Genomic DNA, 20,187 nt, shown 5'->3' on the forward strand with positions numbered 1-20,187 from the left:
ATATCCTGCGCCATTTTCTGTAGTGCCGATGCTTTCCTTCCTGCCTCTGCTTATTTCAAAACTGTAGCAGGGAAGCATGTGACCGCTGCAGCCAATCAGCTGCAAAGATGACTTAAAGGGGATGTGCAGGATCCTACAAGGGGATGTGCAGGATCCTACAAAAGTTAATTGTGTAAACCTTGTCGCCTTCATTTTGATGGGAAGGAGTAGTTACACTCTGTCTGCTCCTTCCCATTGAAGTGAATGGGACAGAGGAGCTGTAATTACACCAGATTTCACTGTTTACCTCCTCACAGGGACAGAGAATGCATTCTCTTCAAACAGCTGATCAGTAGGGGTGCCAGGAATTGGACTCTGCTTATCTGATATTGGTGTCCTGGGATAGGTGATCAATATAGGAAACCGGCCAACCCATTTAAGGCCCAAAACAGGCTGGTCACTAAGAGGTAAAATGCCTTGTTCCACTTACAAAAGGATATTCGGGCATCATGTACTTCCAAAATGCAGTCAACTTTGGAAAGTTTTGCTCTCATCTGTTTAAGCCCTGCAGAAAAAAATGTATTATTCAGTGTAGCATCGTAACTAAGAAAGGCAAGTGTTTGAGAACTTTACCAATTCTCTACTCTGTAGGTAAGCAAGAAACAGGGGTAGCTGGAGATCTAGATAAAAGTCAGGCTTGATAGGGATATCAAGGGTTACACCAGGAGGAAGAAGACACACAGTGGGATCGCCCTTTTTAGGATGAGCTTGTTGATCCCCCCAGTGTAGAGGATCATTAGAGAAGGGGTTACAAGGAGGAAGCGACCCAGTTTTCCCTTCCCCCGCCCCCTCTCTATTTCCCCTGAAAGACTGATTAGCTGCCGATTTGACTTTGAAGATTTCGATGTGGCAAATTCACAGCGTTGTACAGTACCAGCAAATTGGATGAGAATTCAGATATTCATATGCTGCATATAAAAATGCAGCAGAAAAATCCGCAGCATGTCGATCAACAGCTCATGCACATGACCGATGCCCGTTTTGTGGTCCGCAAAATGCAGAACGGACACGGCCGGTATCCGTGTTTTGCAGATTTTGCAATTTGCGGACCACAAAACAGGGAACGGTCATGTGCATGAGTCCTGAATCGACATTCAAAACCGCAGTAACGCAGTTTTTCTGCATCCTTTTATTGTTACATAATGCAGACAAGAATAGGACATGTTCTATATTTTTGCGGATACCACGGAACAGACATACGGATGCGGACAGTACACGGTGTGCTATCTGCATCTTTTGCGGCCCCACTGAAGTGAATGGGTCTGACCTGCAAAAAAGCGGATAGGATGCGGACCAAAAATACGTTAGCGTGCATGGGCCCTTATACAGTGGATTTCTCTTGAGGTTTTTATCCTTCTCAATGGGGAGGGTGAAATCTGATGGATTTTCTTCAGCAAAAACCACATGCAATATGTGTATTTTGTTGCAGTTTTTGTGCGGTTTCTGCACCCATTGTTCTAAGGAATCTCAAAAGGTACAAAAAACACAGAGAAAAGTGTTTGCCATTATTCTGAGTTAAAGGGAACCTGTCAAACTGAATGAGAGTATGGTATGCAGCCAGCATTTAGGGTATTTGATCTTCAAGCACCAGAAAGAGCTAAGCAGACTGATGTACAATTTTGGGGAGAAACAGTAATTTGAACTTTCAATTTATTCAATTATATCCTTGCTCTTTCTGTGCATAGGAATCCTACCCACTGACAGCTCTCTCAATATGTTCACTAATTACACTTAACTATTTAACTTATACTTATGTACTCCAGCAAGGTTATGACGTTTGGGAACACGTCACCATTAGGCCAGAAAAAAGCTGCAGCAGCACACATAACCCTATCAACGCAGGAAGTTTACAGGCGGGGTACAGAAGTGCAGTGAACACAGCCCAGGAACCACAGAGTCAGAATGTCGCAGTGGGGAGCAAGCAAATATAACTTTCTTCACAATCCTGTTAGGTTAGGGATTTACAAAAAAATAAAAAACCTGGACAAATTCTGTAAAGGCAACTCCACATGGTGTCCGTCAGGGGTGCACCGAAATGAAAATTCTGGTCCGAAACCGAAAATTCAGGATGCCCTTGACCGAAAACCGAAACTGCCTTTTTGCCCAAATACTTTTAAAATACATTTTTTTAAATGATTTTATTAATAATTCTTTTTCATGAATGAAATTCATCTGTGGGTGGCGCTGTTATGGAGAGGGGGATCTGTGGGTGGCGCTGTTATGGAGAGGGGGATCTGTGGGTGGCGCTGTTATGGAGAGGGGGATCTGTGGGTGGCGCTGTTATGGAGAGGGGGATCTGTGGGTGGCGCTGTTATGGAGAGGGGGATCTGTGGGTGGCGCGGTTATGGAGAGGGGGATCTGTGGGTGGCGCTGTTATGGAGAGGGGGATCTGTGGGTGGCGCTGTTATGGAGAGGGGGATCTGTGGGTGGCGCTGTTATGGAGAGGGGGATCTGTGGGTGGCGCTGTTATGGAGAGGGGGATCTGTGGGTGGCGCTGTTATGGAGAGGGGGATCTGTGGGTGGCGCTGTTATGGAGAGGGGGATCTGTGGGTGGCGCTGTTATGGAGAGGGGGATCTGTGGGTGGCGCTGTTATGGAGAGGGGGATCTGTGGGTGGCGCTGTTATGGAGAGGGGGATCTGTGGGTGGCGCTGTTATGGAGAGGGGGATCTGTGGGTGGCGCTGTTATGGAGAGGGGGATCTGTGGGTGGCGCTGTTATGGAGAGGGGGATCTGTGGGTGGCGCTGTTATGGAGAGGGGGATCTGTGGGTGGCGCTGTTATGGAGAGGGGGATCTGTGGGTGGCGCTGTTATGGAGAGGGGGATCTGTGGGTGGCGCTGTTATGGAGAGGGGGATCTGTGGGTGGCGCTGTTATGGAGAGGGGGATCTGTGGGTGGCGCTGTTATGGAGAGGGGGATCTGTGGGTGGCGCTGTTATGGAGAGGGGGATCTGTGGGTGGCGCTTTTATGGAGAGGGGGATCTGTGGGTGGCGCTGCTATGGAGAGGGGGATCTGTGGGTGGCGCTGTTATGGAGAGGTGGATCTGTGGGTGGCGCTGTTATGGAGAGGGGGATCTGTGGGTGGCGCTGTTATGGAGAGGGGGATATGTGCACTGTTATGGAGAGGTGGATCTGTGCACTGTTATGGAAAGGGGATATGTGCACTGTTATGGGCATAACAGTGCACAGATCCCTTTCCCCATAACAGTGCACAGATCCCCCCTCCCCATAGCAGTGCCATAGACCGATCCCCCTACCCATAACAGCCCCGGCCCTGCTGCTCACAGCAGACTAATCACTCACTGCATCTTTATTTTACCTTACAATCGTGACGCTCCAGTAACAACTCTGCAGGCAGAGCGGAGGGCGGCGTAACGTCACTTACTCACGTGACGCACCTGCTCCGCCCACTTTATGAATGAAGGAGGCGGAGCAGGCGCGTCACGTGAGTAAGTGACGTTACGCCGCCCTCCGCTCTGCCTGCAGAGTTGTTACTGGAGCGTCACGATTGTAAGGTAAAATAAAGATGCAGTGACAAAGTAAACCGCCCGCCCGCAGATGGTGAGCTACTTGGTGGGTGACAAATCCCACACCCCATATTTTCGGCCGATATGTAACAATATCGGCCGAAATGGATTAGGTGCATTTTCGGCCGATATTTTCGGCTGCCGGAATTTCGGTGCACCCCTAGTGTCCGTACTGCACTTGGGAAGCAACCACCTGTGACCGAGTACCGCAGCTGCATCCTGTTAACTAATTACAACTGCACAGTTTTTTCTGTCTTCTTTGATAATAGCCGTAGTGTTTTGCAGGTTTCGGAGCAGCCATTACCAGAGAAGACAGAAGAAAGCATGCGACTGTAATTAGTTAACCTTAAGGACACCGGAGGTGTTTTTGTGTTTTCATTTTTCTTCCCCATCTTCCTTGAGCCATAACTTTTTTATATTTCCGTTCACATAGCTGTATAAGGGCCTATTTTTTGCGGGGCAAGTTGAAGGTTCTAACGCCACCATTAATTATGGTATACAATGTAGTGGGAAGCAGTAAAAAAAATAAAATAAAAATATTCCAAATGAGGTGGAATTGAAAAACAAACAATTCCTCCACCGTTTTACAGGTTTTGTTCCCACAGCGTTCCGTTTGCGGCAAAACTGACCCATGCCCTTCATTCTCTGGGTCAGTACGATTACAACGATACTCCATATGTATAGGTTTTTATTTCTAATTAGTGTAAAAATTAATGTAAACAGACTTTTTTTAAACTTTTTTATAGTTATATATAATGAGCTCTGTGGGGGCAATTTTTTTGGCGGTACAATCTGTAGTTTTTAATTGATACCATTTTGGGGTGTGTGACTTTTTGATCACATTTTATAACTTTTTGGGGGTAACTGAAGCAATCAAAAGATGGCAAATTGGCCATTTTTACACTTTTTTCCGTTACGCCATTTGCCGCATTGGAAAAATATTTTAATATTGTAATAAAACGGGCATTTTTGGGTGTGGTGATACTCATGATGTTTATATTTTTTGTTATTTAGGTAATTTTTTATTATACGGAAAAGGGGGCTGATTTAACCCCTTCAGGACACAGCCTTATTTCACCTTAAGGACCAGGCCATTTTTTGCAAATCTGACCAGTGTCACTTTATGTGGTGATAACTTTAAAACGCTTTTACTTAGCCAGGCTATTCTAAGATTGTTTTTTCGTCACATATTGTACTTCATGACACTGGTAAAATGGAGTCCAAAAAATTCATTTTTATTTATAAAAAAAATACCTAAAATTTACCAAAAATTAGGAAAAATTTGCAAATTTCTAACTTTCAATTTCTCTACTTCTACAATACATAGTAATAACTCCAAAAAAAAGTTATTAATTTACATACCCCATATGTCTAATTCATGTTTGGATCATTTGGGGAATGCCATTTTATTTTTTGGGGACGTTACAAGGCTTAGAAGTTTAGAAGCAAATCTTGGAAATTTTCAAAAACCCATTTTTTTTAGGGACCAGTTCAGGTTTGAAGTCACTTTGTGAGGCTTACATAATAAAAACAACCCAAAAAAAAAATAAAAAAAATGTTAGAAACTACACCCCTCAAGGTATTCAAAACTGATCTCACAAACTAGGTTAACCCTTTAGGTGCTCCACAAGAGTTATTGGCAAATGGGGATGAAATTTCTGAATTTCATTTTTTTGCCAATTTTTCCATTTTAACCCATTTTTTCCCACTAACAAATCAAGGGTTAACAGTCAAACAAGACTGTATCTTTATTGCCCTGACTCTTCCGTTTACAGAAACACCCCATATGTGGTCGGCCACACAGTAGGGCGTAGAGGGAAAGATGCGCCGTATGGTTTTTGCAAGGCAGATTTTGCTGGACTGGTTTATTTACACCATGTGCCATTTGAAGCCCCCCTGATGCACCCCTAGAGTAGAAACTCCCATCTAAGAAACTACACCCCTCAAGGTATTCAAAACAAAATTTATGAACTTTGTTAACCCTTTAGGTGTTGCACAAGAGTTATTGGCAAATGGGGATGAAATTTGAGAATTTCATTTTTTTGCCAATTTTTCCATTTTAACCACCTCCCGACCGCCTAACGCACGGATGCGTCCGGAAGGTGGTTGATTCATTCCTCCTGGACGCATCCGTGCGTCATCTCGCGAGACACGAGATTTCCTGTGAACGCGCGCACACAGGCGCGCGCGTTCACAGGATCGGAAGGTAAACGAGTGGATCTCCAGCCTGCCAGCGGCGATCGTTCGCTGGCAGGCTGGAGATGCGATTTTTTTAACCCCTCACAGGTATATTAGACGCTGTTTTGATAACAGCGTCTAATATACCTGCTACCTGGTCCTCTGGTGGTCCCTTTTGTTTGGATCGACCACCAGAGGACACAGGCAGCTCAGTAATATGTAGCACCAAACACCACTACACTACACCCCCCCCTCCTTGTCACTTATTAACCCCTTATTCACCCATGATCACCCCATATAGACTCCCTGATCACCCCCGTCATTGATCACCCCCCTGTCATTGATCACCCTCTTGTAAGGCTCCATTCAGACGTCCGTATGATTTTTACGGATCCACTGATACATGGATCGGATCCGCAAAACACGTACGGACATCTAAATGGAGCTTTACAGGGGGATGATCAATGACGGAGGTGATCACTCCATATAGACTCCCTGATCACCCCCCTGTCATTGATCACCCCCCTGTAAGGCTGCATTCAGATGTCCGTATGTTTTTTATGGATCCACGGATAAATGGATCGGATCCGCAAAACACATACGGACATCTGAATGGAGCCTTATAGGGGGGTGATCAATGACAGGGGGGTGATCACCCCATATAAACTCCCTGATCACCCCCCTGTCATTGATCACCCCCCTGTAAGGCTCCATTCAGACATTTTTTTGGCCCAAGTTAGCGGAAATTGATTTTTTTTTCTTACAAAGTCTTAACTTGTGTCAAAAAATGAAATCTCACATGAACTCACCATACCCCTCACGGAATCCAAATGCGTAAAAAAAATTTGACATTTATATTCCAGACTTCTTCTCACGCTTTAGGGCCCCTAGAATGCCAGGGCAGTATAAATACCCCACATGTGACCCCATTTCGGAAAGAAGACACCCCAAGGTATTCCGTGAGGGGCATGGCGAGTTCCTAGAATTTCTTATCACAAGTTAATGGAATATGAGACTTTGTAAGAAAAAAATAAATAAATAAAAAATCATCATTTTCCGCTAACTTGTGACAAAAAATAAAAAGTTCTATGAACTCACTATGCGCATCAGCGAATACCTTAGGGTGTCTTCTTTCCGAAATGGGGTCATTTGTGGGGTGTTTGTACTGTCTGGCCATTGTAGAACCTCAGGAAACATGACAGGTGCTCAGAAAGTCAGAGCTGCTTCAAAAAGCGGAAATTCACATTTTTGTACCATAGTTTGTAAACGCTATAACTTTTACCCAAACCATTTTTTTTTTTACCCAAACTTTTTTTTTTTTATCAAAGACATGTAGAACAATAAATTTAGAGAAAAATTTATATATGGATGTCGTTTTTTTTGCAAAATTTTACAACTTAAAGTGAAAAATCTCATTTTTTTGCAAAAAAAATCATTAAAATTTCTATTAATAACAAAACAAGTAAAAATGTCAGCAGCAATGAAATACCACCAAATGAAAGCTCTATTAGTGAGAAGAAAAGGAGGTAAAATTCATTTGGGTGGTAAGTTGCATGACCGAGCAATAAACGGTCAAAGTAGTGTAGGTCAGAAGTGGCCTGGTTATTAAGAGTGTTTAAGCTTAAGGGGGCTGAGGTGGTTAAAGGGGTATTCTCATCTCGCTTATTCAGCGTTCCCTGCAGTCACTCTGCTGTTCACTTCCTGGTTTTCTGCAGATAAGGCTGGGCGGGCTTAGGCAGCTAGAGTGAAGGCCGGCCACACCTCCTTATGACATCACACTGAGAGCTGAGTTCTTGCGTGCTAGTTCATGTGAAGAGAATGAGTCATCAGTCTGGCAGCCTGCAGTGTCTGAGGCCCCTCCCCTCTGCTGGGGAATCAGAGAGCCATGTGAAGTGAGCTCAGTGTACAGGAACATGTTCTGTCCGGCAGTCTAAGGGTCCATTCACACATCCGTAATTTGGGTCCGCATTCGTTCCGCAATTTGCAGACCCATTCACTTTCAATGGGGCTGGAACGGATTCGAATCCGCATTTCCGGGATCCGCATCTGTTTTTTCTGGATCCGTTTTTTCGAGATCCGCTATTCCGTTCCTGAAAAAAATAGAACATGTCCTATTCTTGTCCGCAACTGCGGACCAGAAAAGGCATTTTCTATTAGTGTCCATTCACACATCCCTAAGTGTTTTGCGGATCCGTAAATTGCATATCCGCAAAACACGGACACCTGCAATGTGCGATCCGCAATTTGCGAACCGCACATCACAGACACTATAATAGAAAATGCCTTTTCTGGTCCGCAATTGCGGACAAGAATAGGACATGTTCTATTTTTTTTCAGGAACGGAATTGGGGATCCCGAAAAAACCGATGCAGATCCCAGAAATGCGGATTCGCATCCGTTCCAGCACCATTGAAAGTGAATGGGTCTGCAAATTGCGGAATTGTCTTCCTCTCTACTACCAGCACTGAACTTGAATCACTTCAAATACAGCTCTGCTACATCTGTCTTTTCTGAACCGCTTCTTATACAGCTCTGCTACATCTGTCTTCCTCTCTACTACCAGCACTGAGTTTGAATCACTTCAAATACAGCTCTGCTACATCTGTCTTTTCTGAACTGCTTCTGGGGTGCTAAAATGTGTGGTATTGTTGGGGGGGGCTGCTGTGTGAGATTGTATGAAGGGGTGGTGTCTTGTGGAATTATACTGAAAAATGGGGGGGGGGGGGGGGGGGTTGTGTGTGGGATTGTATGCTGAGATTTAGGCCTCATGCACACGGCCGTTGTTTTGGTCCACATCCGAGCTGCGGATGCGGACCCATTCACTTCAATGATGCCACAAAAGATGAAGACAGCACTCCACTTTGTGGACAAGAATAGGCATTTATATTGCCGGTGCCCGTTCCGTTCCGCAAATTGGGAAAGGCAACACGGACGGCTTCCGTTTTTTGCGGATCCGCGGTTTGCGGACCGCAAAACATGGCACGGTCGTGTGCATGAGGCCTTAGGGTCCATTCACACGTCCACAAATTTGTTCCGCGTTTTGCGGAACAAAATTGCGGACCCATTCATTTCTATGGGGCAGGATGTGCTGCCCGGACACGGAATTGCGAACCCGCACTTCCGGGTCCGCAATTCCGTTCACGAAAAAAATAGATCATGTCCTATTCTTTTCCGCCATTGCGGACAAGAACAGGCATATTCTATTAGTGCCGGCAATGTGTGGTCCGCAAAATGCGGAACGCACGTTGCCACTGTCCGCGTTTTGCGGATCCGTAAAACACGTTGCAGACGTGTGAATGGACCCTTATTTGCATATTAATAAAATGCTGGATTTCTGTGCATCCAATCTGTGTAGTTAGTTTACTATTGGTAAGGGTGCATACACAGCAACCCCCCCCAGTATATAATCACACACAGCAGCCCCCCCAGTATATAATCACACACAGCAGCCCCCCCAGTATATAATCACACACAGCAGCCCCCCCAGTATATAATCACACACAGCAGCCCCCCCAGTATATAATCACACACAGCAGCCCCCCCAGTATATAATCACACACAGCAGCCCCCCCAGTATATAATCACACACAGCAGCCCCCCCAGTATATAATCACACACAGCAGCCCCCCCAGTATATAATCACACACAGCAGCCCCCCCAGTATATAATCACACACAGCAGCCCCCCCAGTATATAATCACACACAGCAGCCCCCCCAGTATATAATCACACACAGCAGCCCCCCCAGTATATAATCACACACAGCAGCCCCCCCAGTATATAATCACACACAGCAGCCCCCCCAGTATATAATCACACACAGCAGCCCCCCCAGTATATAATCACACACAGCAGCCCCCCCAGTATATAATCACACACAGCAGCCCCCCCAGTATATAATCACACACAGCAGCCCCCCCAGTATATAATCACACACAGCAGCCCCCCCAGTATATAATCACACACAGCAGCCCCCCCAGTATATAATCACACACAGCAGCCCCCCCAGTATATAATCACACACAGCAGCCCCCCCAGTATATAATCACACACAGCAGCCCCCCCAGTATATAATCACACACAGCAGCCCCCCCAGTATATAATCACACACAGCAGCCCCCCCAGTATATAATCACACACAGCAGCCCCCCCAGTATATAATCACACACAGCAGCCCCCCCAGTATATAATCACACACAGCAGCCCCCCCAGTATATAATCACACACAGCAGCCCCCCCAGTATATAATCACACACAGCAGCCCCCCCAGTATATAATCACACACAGCAGCCCCCCCAGTATATAATCACACACAGCAGCCCCCCCAGTATATAATCACACACAGCAGCCCCCCCAGTATATAATCACACACAGCAGCCCCCCCAGTATATAATCACACACAGCAGCCCCCCCCAGTATATAATCACACACAGCAGCCCCCCCCCAGTATATAATCACACACAGCCCCCCCCCCCAGTATATAATCACACACAGCAGCCCCCCCCAGTATATAATCACACACAGCAGCCCCCCCCAGTATATAATCACACACAGCAGCCCCCCCCAGTATATAATCACACACAGCAGCCCCCCCCAGTATATAATCACACACACCGCCCCCCCCCAGTATATAATCACACACAGCAGCCCCCCCCAGTATATAATCACACACAGCAGCCCCCCCCAGTATATAATCACACACAGCAGCCCCCCCCAGTATATAATCACACACAGCAGCCCCCCCCAGTATATAATCACACACAGCAGCCCCCCCAGTATATAATCACACACAGCAGCCCCCCCCAGTATATAATCACACACAGCAGCCCCCCAGTATATAATCACACACAGCAGCCCCCCAGTATATAATCACACACAGCAGCCCCCCCAGTATATTATCTCACACAGCAGCCCCCCCCCCCAGTATATTATCTCACACAGCCCCCCTCCCCCCAGCATACAGTCCCACACAGTATCCCCCCCACTACATACAATTCTCAGCCCCTCCCCAGTAGTTACACCCACCTCCCCAGTAGTTACACCCACCTCTCCAGCACTGTCAGACGCTCTCCCCTCTCAGTGCTGCAGACCTTCCTACTGTGTAAACATTCGGCCGGTGCCTGTGATAACAGAGCGCTCTGGCTGCCGACCCACGTGACCAAGGTCCTTACAGAGTCTCTGAAGTCTGCCCTGCAAACAGAGCATGCGCAGCTCTGTACGAGGACGTGCTCGTTCATGAATGAACGGAGAGGCCGGCCACTGAATGGATATGGTTCATCTGCGCAGGCGCGGCCCATGGAATCGTCGGGCAGCTGTGGCCGTAACTATGGGAGACCATAGGTCAACAGTGAGGTAGGAGAGAGAGAATTTGATCAAGAAGGGTGGGAATTTGCTTATACAATATATTTACAAAAATGATCATTGGCACCCTATTAACATATTAAACTGTGATCATTGTGATGAGAATACCCCTTTAAGGCTACTTTCATACCTGCGTTCGGGTGTCCGCTCGTGAGCTCCGTTTGAAGGGGCTCACAAGCGGCCACGAACGCATCTGTCCAGCCCTAATGCATTCTGAGTGGACGCGGATCCGCTCAGAATGCATCAGTCTGGCGGCGTTCAGCCTCCGCTCAGCAAGCGGACACCTGAACGCTGCTTGCAGCGTTCAGGTGTCCGCCTGGCCGTGCGGAGGCAATCGGATCCGTCCAGACTTACAATGTAAGTCAATGGGGACGGATCCGTTTAAAGATGACACAATATGGCTCAATCTTCAAACGGATCCGTCCCCCATTGACTTTCAATGTAAAGTCTGGACGGATCCGTTCAGGCTACTTTCAGACTTAGAATTTTTTTCAAACTATAATGCAGACGGATCCGTTCTGAACGGATACAAACGTCTGCATTATAGGAGCGGATCCGTCTGAGCAGACATTAGACGGACCCGCTCTGAACGCTAGTGTGAAAGTAGCCTAACCCATTTTTTCCACTAACAAATCAAGGGTTAACAGTCAAACAAGACTGCATCTTTATTGCTCTGACTCTGCCGTTTACAGAAACACCCCATATGTGGTCGTACACTACTGTACGGCCACACGGCGGGGTGTAGAGGGAAAGGAGCGCCATGTGGGTTTTGGGGAGCTGATTTTTATGGACCGGTTTATTTAGACTGTTACATAGTAACATAGTAGTACATAAGGCCGAAAAAAGACATTTGTCCATCCAGTTCGGCCTGTCATCCTGCAAGTTGATCCAGAGGAAGGCAAAAAAAAACTGTGAGGTAGAAGCCAATTTTCCTCACTTTAGGGGAATGAAAAATTCCTTCCCGACTCCAATCAGGCAATCAGAATATCTCCCTGGATCAACGACCCCTCTCTAATAGCTATATCCTGTAATATTATTACACTCCAGAAATACATCCAGGCCCCTCTTGAATTCCTTTAGTGTACTCACCATCACCACCTCCTCAGGCAGAGAGTTCCATAGTCTCACTGCTCTTACCGTAAAGAATCCTTTTCTATGTTTGTGTACAAACCTTCTTTCCTCCAAACGCAGAGGATGTCCCCTCGTCACAGTCACAGTCCTGGGGATAAATAGATGATGGGATAGATCTCTGTACTGACCCCTGATATATTTATACATAGTAATTAGATCTCCCCTCAGTCGTCTTTTTTCTAACGTGAATAACCCTAATTTTGATAATCTTTCAGGGTACTGTAGTTGCCCCATTCCAGTTATTACTTTAGTTGCCCTCCTCTGGACCCTCTCCAGCTCTGCTATGTCTGCCTTGTTCACTGGAGCCCAGAACTGTACACAGTACTCCATGTGTGGTCTGACTAATGATTTGTAAAGTAGTAGGAATATGTTCTCATCACGGGCATCTATGCCCCTTTTGATGCAACCCATTATCTTATTGGCCTTGGCAGCAGCTGCCTGACACTGTTTTTTGCAGCTTAGTTTGCTGTTTATTAAAATTCATAGATCCTTTTCCATGTCAGTGTTACCGAGTGTTTTACCATTTAGTATGTACGGGTGACTTGCATTATTCCTTCCCATGTGCATAAACTTACATTTGTCAGTGTTAAACCTCATCTGCCACTAATCTGCCCAAGCCTCCAGTCTATCCAGATCGCTCTGTAGTAGTATACTGTCCTCTTCAGTGTTAATTACTTTACACAGTTTAGTGTCATCTGCGAAAATTTATATTTTACTATCCAAGCTTTCTACAAGATCATTAATAAATATATTGAAGAGAATAGGGCCCAATACTGACCCCTGAGGTACCCCACTAGTGACAGTGACCCAATCTGAGTATGTACCGTTAATAACCATTTCAAGACCCCCTGATGCACCCCTACAGTAGAAACTCCCTTATGGAAACTACAGGATAAGGTGGCGTTTTTTTGGGGACTATTTTTAGGGTACATATGTTTTTTGGTTGCTCTATATTACATTTTTGTGAGGTAAGGTTACCAAAAATTGAAATTCTGAAATTTCATCTCCATTTGCCATAAACAGTTGAGCAACACCTAAAGGGTTAATAAAGTTTGTAAAATCAGTTTTGAATACCTTGAGGGGTGTAGTTTCTTAGATGGGGTCACATTTAGGGAGTTTCTACTCTAGGGGGGCATCAGGGGGGCTTCTAAAGGGACATGGTGTCAATAAAAAAGGCCATCAAAATCGGCCTTCCAGAAACCATGTCGGTCCTTTCCTTTTGCGCCTCCCTTTTACTGATACAGCAGTTTACAACCCAAATGTGGCGTTTCTGTAAATTACAGTATCAGGGTAATAAATATTAAGTTTTGTTTGGCTGTTAACCCTTGGTTTTTACCGGAAACGACGGATTGAAATGGAAAAGTGCCAAAAATAGCTGTTTTGGCCCCATTTTGAATTTCATTTTTGGACCGTGTTAATAAAAATATTCTTTTTTTGCCAGTTTTTTTTTTTTGTTTGGTTTTACCGTGTTAATCTGGGGGGTTAGGGGTATATTTACAGAGGAGATTATTATCGACGCTGCGCTGCCTAGTAAGTCTACTTTTTATTTTTTTTTAGTTCTACAAAATTTATTTTTTTGGTGTCTCAAGTCTGAGAACCATAGTTTTTTTGAATAGTCAGTGGCTAAGGCTACTTTCACACTAGCGTTCGGGGCTCCGCTTGTGAGTTCCGTTTGAAGGGGCTCACAAGCGGCCCCCCGAACGGATCTGTCCAGCCCTAATGCATTCTGAATGGATGCGGATCCGCTCAGAATGCATCAGTCTGGCTCCGTTTGTCCTCCGCTCCGCTCAGCAGGCGGACACCTGAACGCAGCTTGCAGCGTTCAGGTGTCCGCCTGGCCGTGCGGAGGCAAACGGATCCGTCCAGACTTACAATGTAAGTCAATGGGGACGGATCCGTTTGAAGTTGACACAGTATGGCTCAATTTTCAAACGGATCCGTCTCCCATTGACTTTCAATGTAAAGTCAAAACGGATCCGTTTGCATTATCATGAACAAAAAAAAAAAATAATAATTTTTTTTTTTTTTTTTTTTTTGTTCATGGTAATGCAAACGGATCCGTTCTGAACGGATCTAAGCGTTTGCATTATAGGTGCGGATCCGTCTGGGCACATACCAGACGGATCCGACCTAAACGCAGGTGTGAAAGTAGCCTTAGTTGGTGAAGGGGATTATAAATTTAGAACTCCATGGAAGTGTGGTACTCCCTGAAGCAACCAATAACGCAGAGGCCCGGATGATCGGGGCACGTGTCACATTGAGTAGTGGTGTCCTTCCGTATCCCCCTCCTGCAACAGACTCTGCATTTTTTTTTGGGGTTCGACCACACCTGGAAAGTGTTGGCCAGGGACGATCCGGGCGCCTCCAATTCCCAAGGTACTCCCGCCTGCTCTTTCCCGGTCAGAAAAGATCAGGGTCTTGAGGACTGCCTCATAGAACTGGAGGAATGTCCCTGTGTTGCCAGCGCTCTGGAACAGTACAAAAGAGTGGTACATGACAACCTGCACCAAGTAGACCGCAATTTTTTTGTACCATGCCTTGGTTTTGCGCATGGTGTTATATGGCTTGAGGACTTGATCAGAGAGCTCAACTCCTCCCATATACCGATTGTAGTCGACGATACAATCGGGCTTGAGGACCGCTGCCGCGGTACCTCGCACAGGGACAGGGGTGATGCCGTTACCGTGAATTGTGGACAGTACAAGGACATTCCTCTTGTCCTTATATCTGACCAGCAGCAGGTTTCCACTGGTAAGAGCACTGGTCTCACCCCTTGGGATAGGCACCTGGAGGGGTTAGGCAGGGAGGTAGCGCTGATTTTTCCGCACGGTCCCACAAGCGAACGTGGATCTGGCGGCGAGGGACTGGAACAAGGGGATACTAGTATAAAAGTTATCCACGTATAGATGATAACCCTTATCTAGCAGTGGGTGCATAACGTCCCACACAAGTTTCCCGCTAACACCCAGAGTGGGGGGACATTGTGGGGGTTGAATACTGGAATCTAGCCCCTCGTACACACCTGGCGGCGTCTCCGGAGGATGCGGATGACAACAGGAACGTGGGGTCAGCCTCACTGGGTCTTTCGGACTCGGAGGCAAGGAGGGCGTATGCCTCCTCGGCCGAGAATGTCCGGCGGGCCATAGGGGAGTGTGTGTGTAAGTCTTTAATAGGTGTGCGTGTGTGTGGGGCACATAGCTATTTACAAAAAAAAAAAAAAAAAAAAAAAAAAAAAAAAACCCTAAAAAAAAAAAAAGTTAAGAAAAAGTGTAAAAAAAGAGAAAAAAAATAAATACAAATGCGCTGTGGAGTGGGGTGGGCGATGCGCTAACAGTGGATGGATGCAAAGAGTGCCCTGCAGCACCCCTGCTGTGGACCCCAGACAACCGATCAGGGGGCTCACAGACCAAAAAATTTTTTTTTTTTTTTTTTTTACCTGATCTAACCCTAAACTACCCCTGCCTACACCTCCCACTACCCCTGCCCCTGTCTGTCCCTGCCTCCTAAGGTGCCTGATGGCACCAAAAACTCACAAGATGGTGGGCAGCATGATCTCCTGCTGCTCTCCCCGCTCCACAGACCGGAATGAGGGAGGAGAGCAGCGGCAGAGTTTCAAACTTGCCGCGCTCCGCCCACATGCCGCATGGGGGCCAATCACAGGCGATCCTGAGAGGTGACGTGATCGCCACCTCACAGGATCGCAGGACGGTGATTATACACCACCATTCACCTTCCTTTCCGGGTTATCGGGTCATCAAAGACCCAAATAACCCGGAAACGCAGAAAACCGCAGGTCTGAATTGACCTCCCTGGGCAGTGGTACAGAGTGCCTGCTGAAGGATTTCGGCAGGCATTTGGTTCCGATCACGCAGGCGGCGCTGCGGTGATCGAAAATTCTCAGGGCGTACTGGTACGCCCTGTGTCCTTAAGTACCAGGACATCAGGGCGTACCGATACGCTCTGTGTCCTGAAGAGGTTAAACTTTTATATTTTCAAAATTTATTTATATATTTTTGCATTTTTTTTTAGCTTTTTTGTAATAATTTTGAAGCTTGTTTTTGAGTGTACAAAATCCATTTTTTTATTTTGAACAATCATGGATTTTTAAAGGGAACTTGTTATCAACTTTATGCTACCTATACTAACGGCAGAATAAAGTAGAGACAGGCAAGTTGATTTCAACGGTCTGTCATTTATAAGTTAAAAGTAAGTGGTTGCCGAGAACCAACATCACAATCATTGCAGAAGAGTCATGGTTATTCATAAATTCCTGCTCTCCCTGCCCACCTGCTGATGACTGACAGTCTTCTACCTAGTTTTCTCCCTTTCTCTCTATGAGAGAACTGCCAATCATCAGCAGATGAGTGAGAGTGCAGGAGATTATGAATAACCATGACTCTTCTCAAGTAGATTTGACTCTTTTCAAAGCCTGTGCTGCAATGATTATGATGCTGGTTCTCGGCAACCACTTACTTTTAGCTCATGAGTGACACACCGCTGAAATCAGCATGTCTGTCACTACTTTATGCTGCCCTCAGTGAGGTCAGCATAAAGTTGATGACAGGTTCCCTTTAGAATGCATTTATTACTGAATATTGCTCATTTCTTATGTTAGCCTGACACCTGGTGGCCAAAATAAGAATTGCAGCTTTAATGCCCTCAGCCTCTTCAGTGAGGCTGAGCGCACTGGAACAAATTACCGGCATCCTCATTGGCAACAGAGGATGCCGGTAACAAGCCCAGAAGAGCGAGTTTCCGGGTTTTTGACCCTTTATATGCCGTGATCTCACTTGATCTAAAGGCTTTAATTACCACGATCGGCATTATTACCAGTCGCGGTAATTAGCCACGGGTCTCTGCTGTTTGAAACAGCAGAGGTATGATGCCCGCTGCACGTGCAAGCTTGTGCCATGTTTGCCTATCGCTCCAGCACCATACATGTACTACGCTGGTAGCGAAAGGATTAAAGGGGTTGTGTCATCTCAAACATTGGTGGCATATCGCTAGGATATGCCACCAATGTCTGATAACTGCCATTTCTGAGACCCAAAGCCATTTCTAAAATGAAGCCCGCAAACTTAAGGAGAGATGGCCACGTACAGACGCCCTCCATTCATTTGTAGAAGAGTGCCAAAAATAGCCATGCGCTAGCTTGGCTATTTTAGTCAGCCTCATAGAAGTGAATGGAGTAGTGGCCGAGCTTGCATGTGCACTTCACATTAATTTCTATCAGACTTCTGAAAATAGCCGAATGCACTGCTCTGCCATTTTGGGCACTCCCACAGAAATGAATGGAAGGCGGGCACGCAACCCCTTTAATAGGATGCACCCGAGGATTGGAACTCTGACTCAGGAGGGTGCATCCCAGATGCAGCATGGAGACTCTGGGGGTCATTTACACAAACTGGCTTTTAATACTAGTCTTTGTTTCCCCCTTTGTGTTGGTGGAGGATGCACCTTATTTATGACGAGGTGTGCTGCATGCTCCTGTCATGGAAAACTACTCCTCACTCCGGTGTGGACAATGTAAGAATGCCCGTGCAACAAAATACTGTCACATGGGTATTTAAAAAAAAAAACAACAGGGTCTTGTGACTTTACTTATAAGTGTTGAGGAGCACTTTGTAAATGACCCCCTCTGTGTGGTTGTAAACTAACCACCTCAGCCCCCCTAGCTTAAACACCCTTAATGACCAGACCACTTTTTACAATTCTGCACTACACTACTTTCACGGTTTATTGCTCGGTCATGCAACTTACCACCCAAATGAATTTTACCTCCTTTTCTTCTCACTAATAGAGCTTTCATTTGGTGGTATTTCATTGCTGCTGACATTTTTCCTTTTTTTGTTATTAATCGAAATTTACCGAAATTTTAGCAAAAAAAATTTTTTTTTCACTTTCAGTTGTAAAAGTTTTTTTTTAAAAAACTACATTTCTATATAAATGTTTCTCTAAATTTATTGTTCTACATGTCTTTGATAAAAAAAAAAAATGGTTTGGGTAAAAGTTATAGCGTTTACAAACTATAAATGTGAATTTCCGCTTTTTGAAGCAGCTCTGACTTTCTGAGCACCTGTCATGTTTCCTGAGGTTCTACAATGCCCAGACAGTAAAAACACCCCACAAATGACCCCATTTCGGAAAGTAGACACCCTAAGATATTCGCTGATGGGCATAGTGAGTTCATAGAACTTTTATTTTTTGCCACAAGTTAGCGGAAAATGATGATTTTTATTTTTTTTTCTTACAAAGTCTCATATTCCACTAACTTGTGACAAAAAATAAAAACTTCCATGAACTCCCTATGCCCATCACGAAATATCTTGGGGTGTCTTCTTTCCAAAATGGGGTCACTTGTGGGGTAGTTATACTGCCCTGGCATTTTAGGGGCCCTAATGCGTGAGAAGTAGTTTGAAATCAAAATGTGTAAAAAATGCCCTGTGAAATCCTAAAGGTGCTCTTTGGAATGTGGGCCCCTTTGCCCACCTAGGCTGCCAAAAAAGTGTCACACATGTGGTATCGCCGTACTCAGGAGAAGTTGGGCAATGGTATTTTGGGGTGTCTTTTTACATATACCCATGCTGGGTGAGAGAAATATCTCTGTCAAATGACAACTTTGTATAAAAAAAAAAAAAATGGGAAAAGTTGTCTTTTAGAGAGATATTTATCTCACCCAGCATGGGTATATGTAAAATGACACCCCAAAACACATTGCCCAACTTCTCCCGAGTACGGCGATACCACATGTGACACTTTTTTGCAGCCTAGATGCGCAAAGGGGCCCAAATTACTTTTAGGAGGGCATTTTTAGACATTTGGATCCCAGACTTCTTCTCACGCTTTAGGGCCCCTAAAATGCCAGAGCAGTATAAATACCCCACATGTGACCCCATTTTGGAAAGAAGACACCCCAAGGTATTCCGTGAGGGGCATGGCGAGTTCACAGAAGTTTTTTTTTTTTGGCACAAGTTAGCGGAAATTGATTTTTTTTGTTTTTTCTCACAGTCTCCCTTTCCACTAACTTGTGCCAAAAAATAAAATTTTACATGAACTCGCCATGCCCCTCACAAAATACCTTGAGGTGTCTTCTTTCCAAAATGGGGTCACATGTGGGGTATTTATACTGCCCTGGCATTTTAGGGGCCCTAAAGCGTGAGAAGAAGTCTGGAATATAAATGTCTAAAAAATTTTACGCATTTGGATTCCGTGCGGGGTATGGTGAGTCCATGTGAGATTTTATTTTTTGTCACAAGTTAGTGGAATATGAGACTTTGTAAGAAAAAACCCCAAAATAACTAAATTTAAAAATAGAAATTTCCGCTAACTTGTGCCAAAAAAATGTCTGAATGGAGCCTTACAGGGGGGTGATCAATGACAGGGGGGTGATCAGGGAGTCTATATGGGGTGATCACCACCCCGTCATTGATCACCCCCCTGTCAGGCTCCATTCAGACGTCCGTATGTGTTTTGCGGATCCGATCCATGGATCCGCAAAACACATACGGACGTCTGAATGGAGCCTTACAGGAGGGTGATCAATGACATATAGCCCATATAGACTCCCTGATCACCCCCTGTCATTGATCACCCCCTTGTAAGGGTGGCTTCATTCAGAGGTCCATATGTGTTTTGCGGATCCACGGATCGGATCCGCAAAACACATACGGACGTCTGAATGGAGCCTTACAGGGGGGTGATCAATGACAGGGGGGTGATCAGGGAGTCTATATGGGGTGATAATCCCCCTGTCATTGATCACCCCCCTGTAAGGCTCCATTCAGACGTCTGTATGTGTTTTGCGGATCCGATCCATGGATCCGTGGATCCGCAAAACACATATGGACCTCTGAATGGAGCCAGCCTTACAAGGGGGTGATCAATGACAGGGGGTGATCAGGGAGTCTATATGGGCTATATGTCATTGATCACCCCCCTGTAAGGCTCCATTCAGA

General features: G+C 45.6%; 1 protein-coding gene across 1 annotated transcript in view; it reads right to left on the reverse strand.

Moving 5' to 3' along the window:
* Window positions 1-20,187, reverse strand: part of MTG1 (mitochondrial ribosome associated GTPase 1) — a 408,689-nt gene that overhangs the window by 375,765 nt on the left and 12,737 nt on the right. Inside the window, exon 2 of the mRNA XM_040435854.1 lies at window positions 480-544. Coding sequence (XP_040291788.1) covers window positions 480-544 — 65 coding nt within the window. The remainder of the gene's footprint in view (window positions 1-479; window positions 545-20,187) is intronic.

The sequence above is a fragment of the Bufo bufo genome, chromosome 6 (assembly GCF_905171765.1).
Source record: "Bufo bufo chromosome 6, aBufBuf1.1, whole genome shotgun sequence".
Taxonomy (NCBI): Eukaryota; Metazoa; Chordata; class Amphibia; order Anura; family Bufonidae; genus Bufo; species Bufo bufo.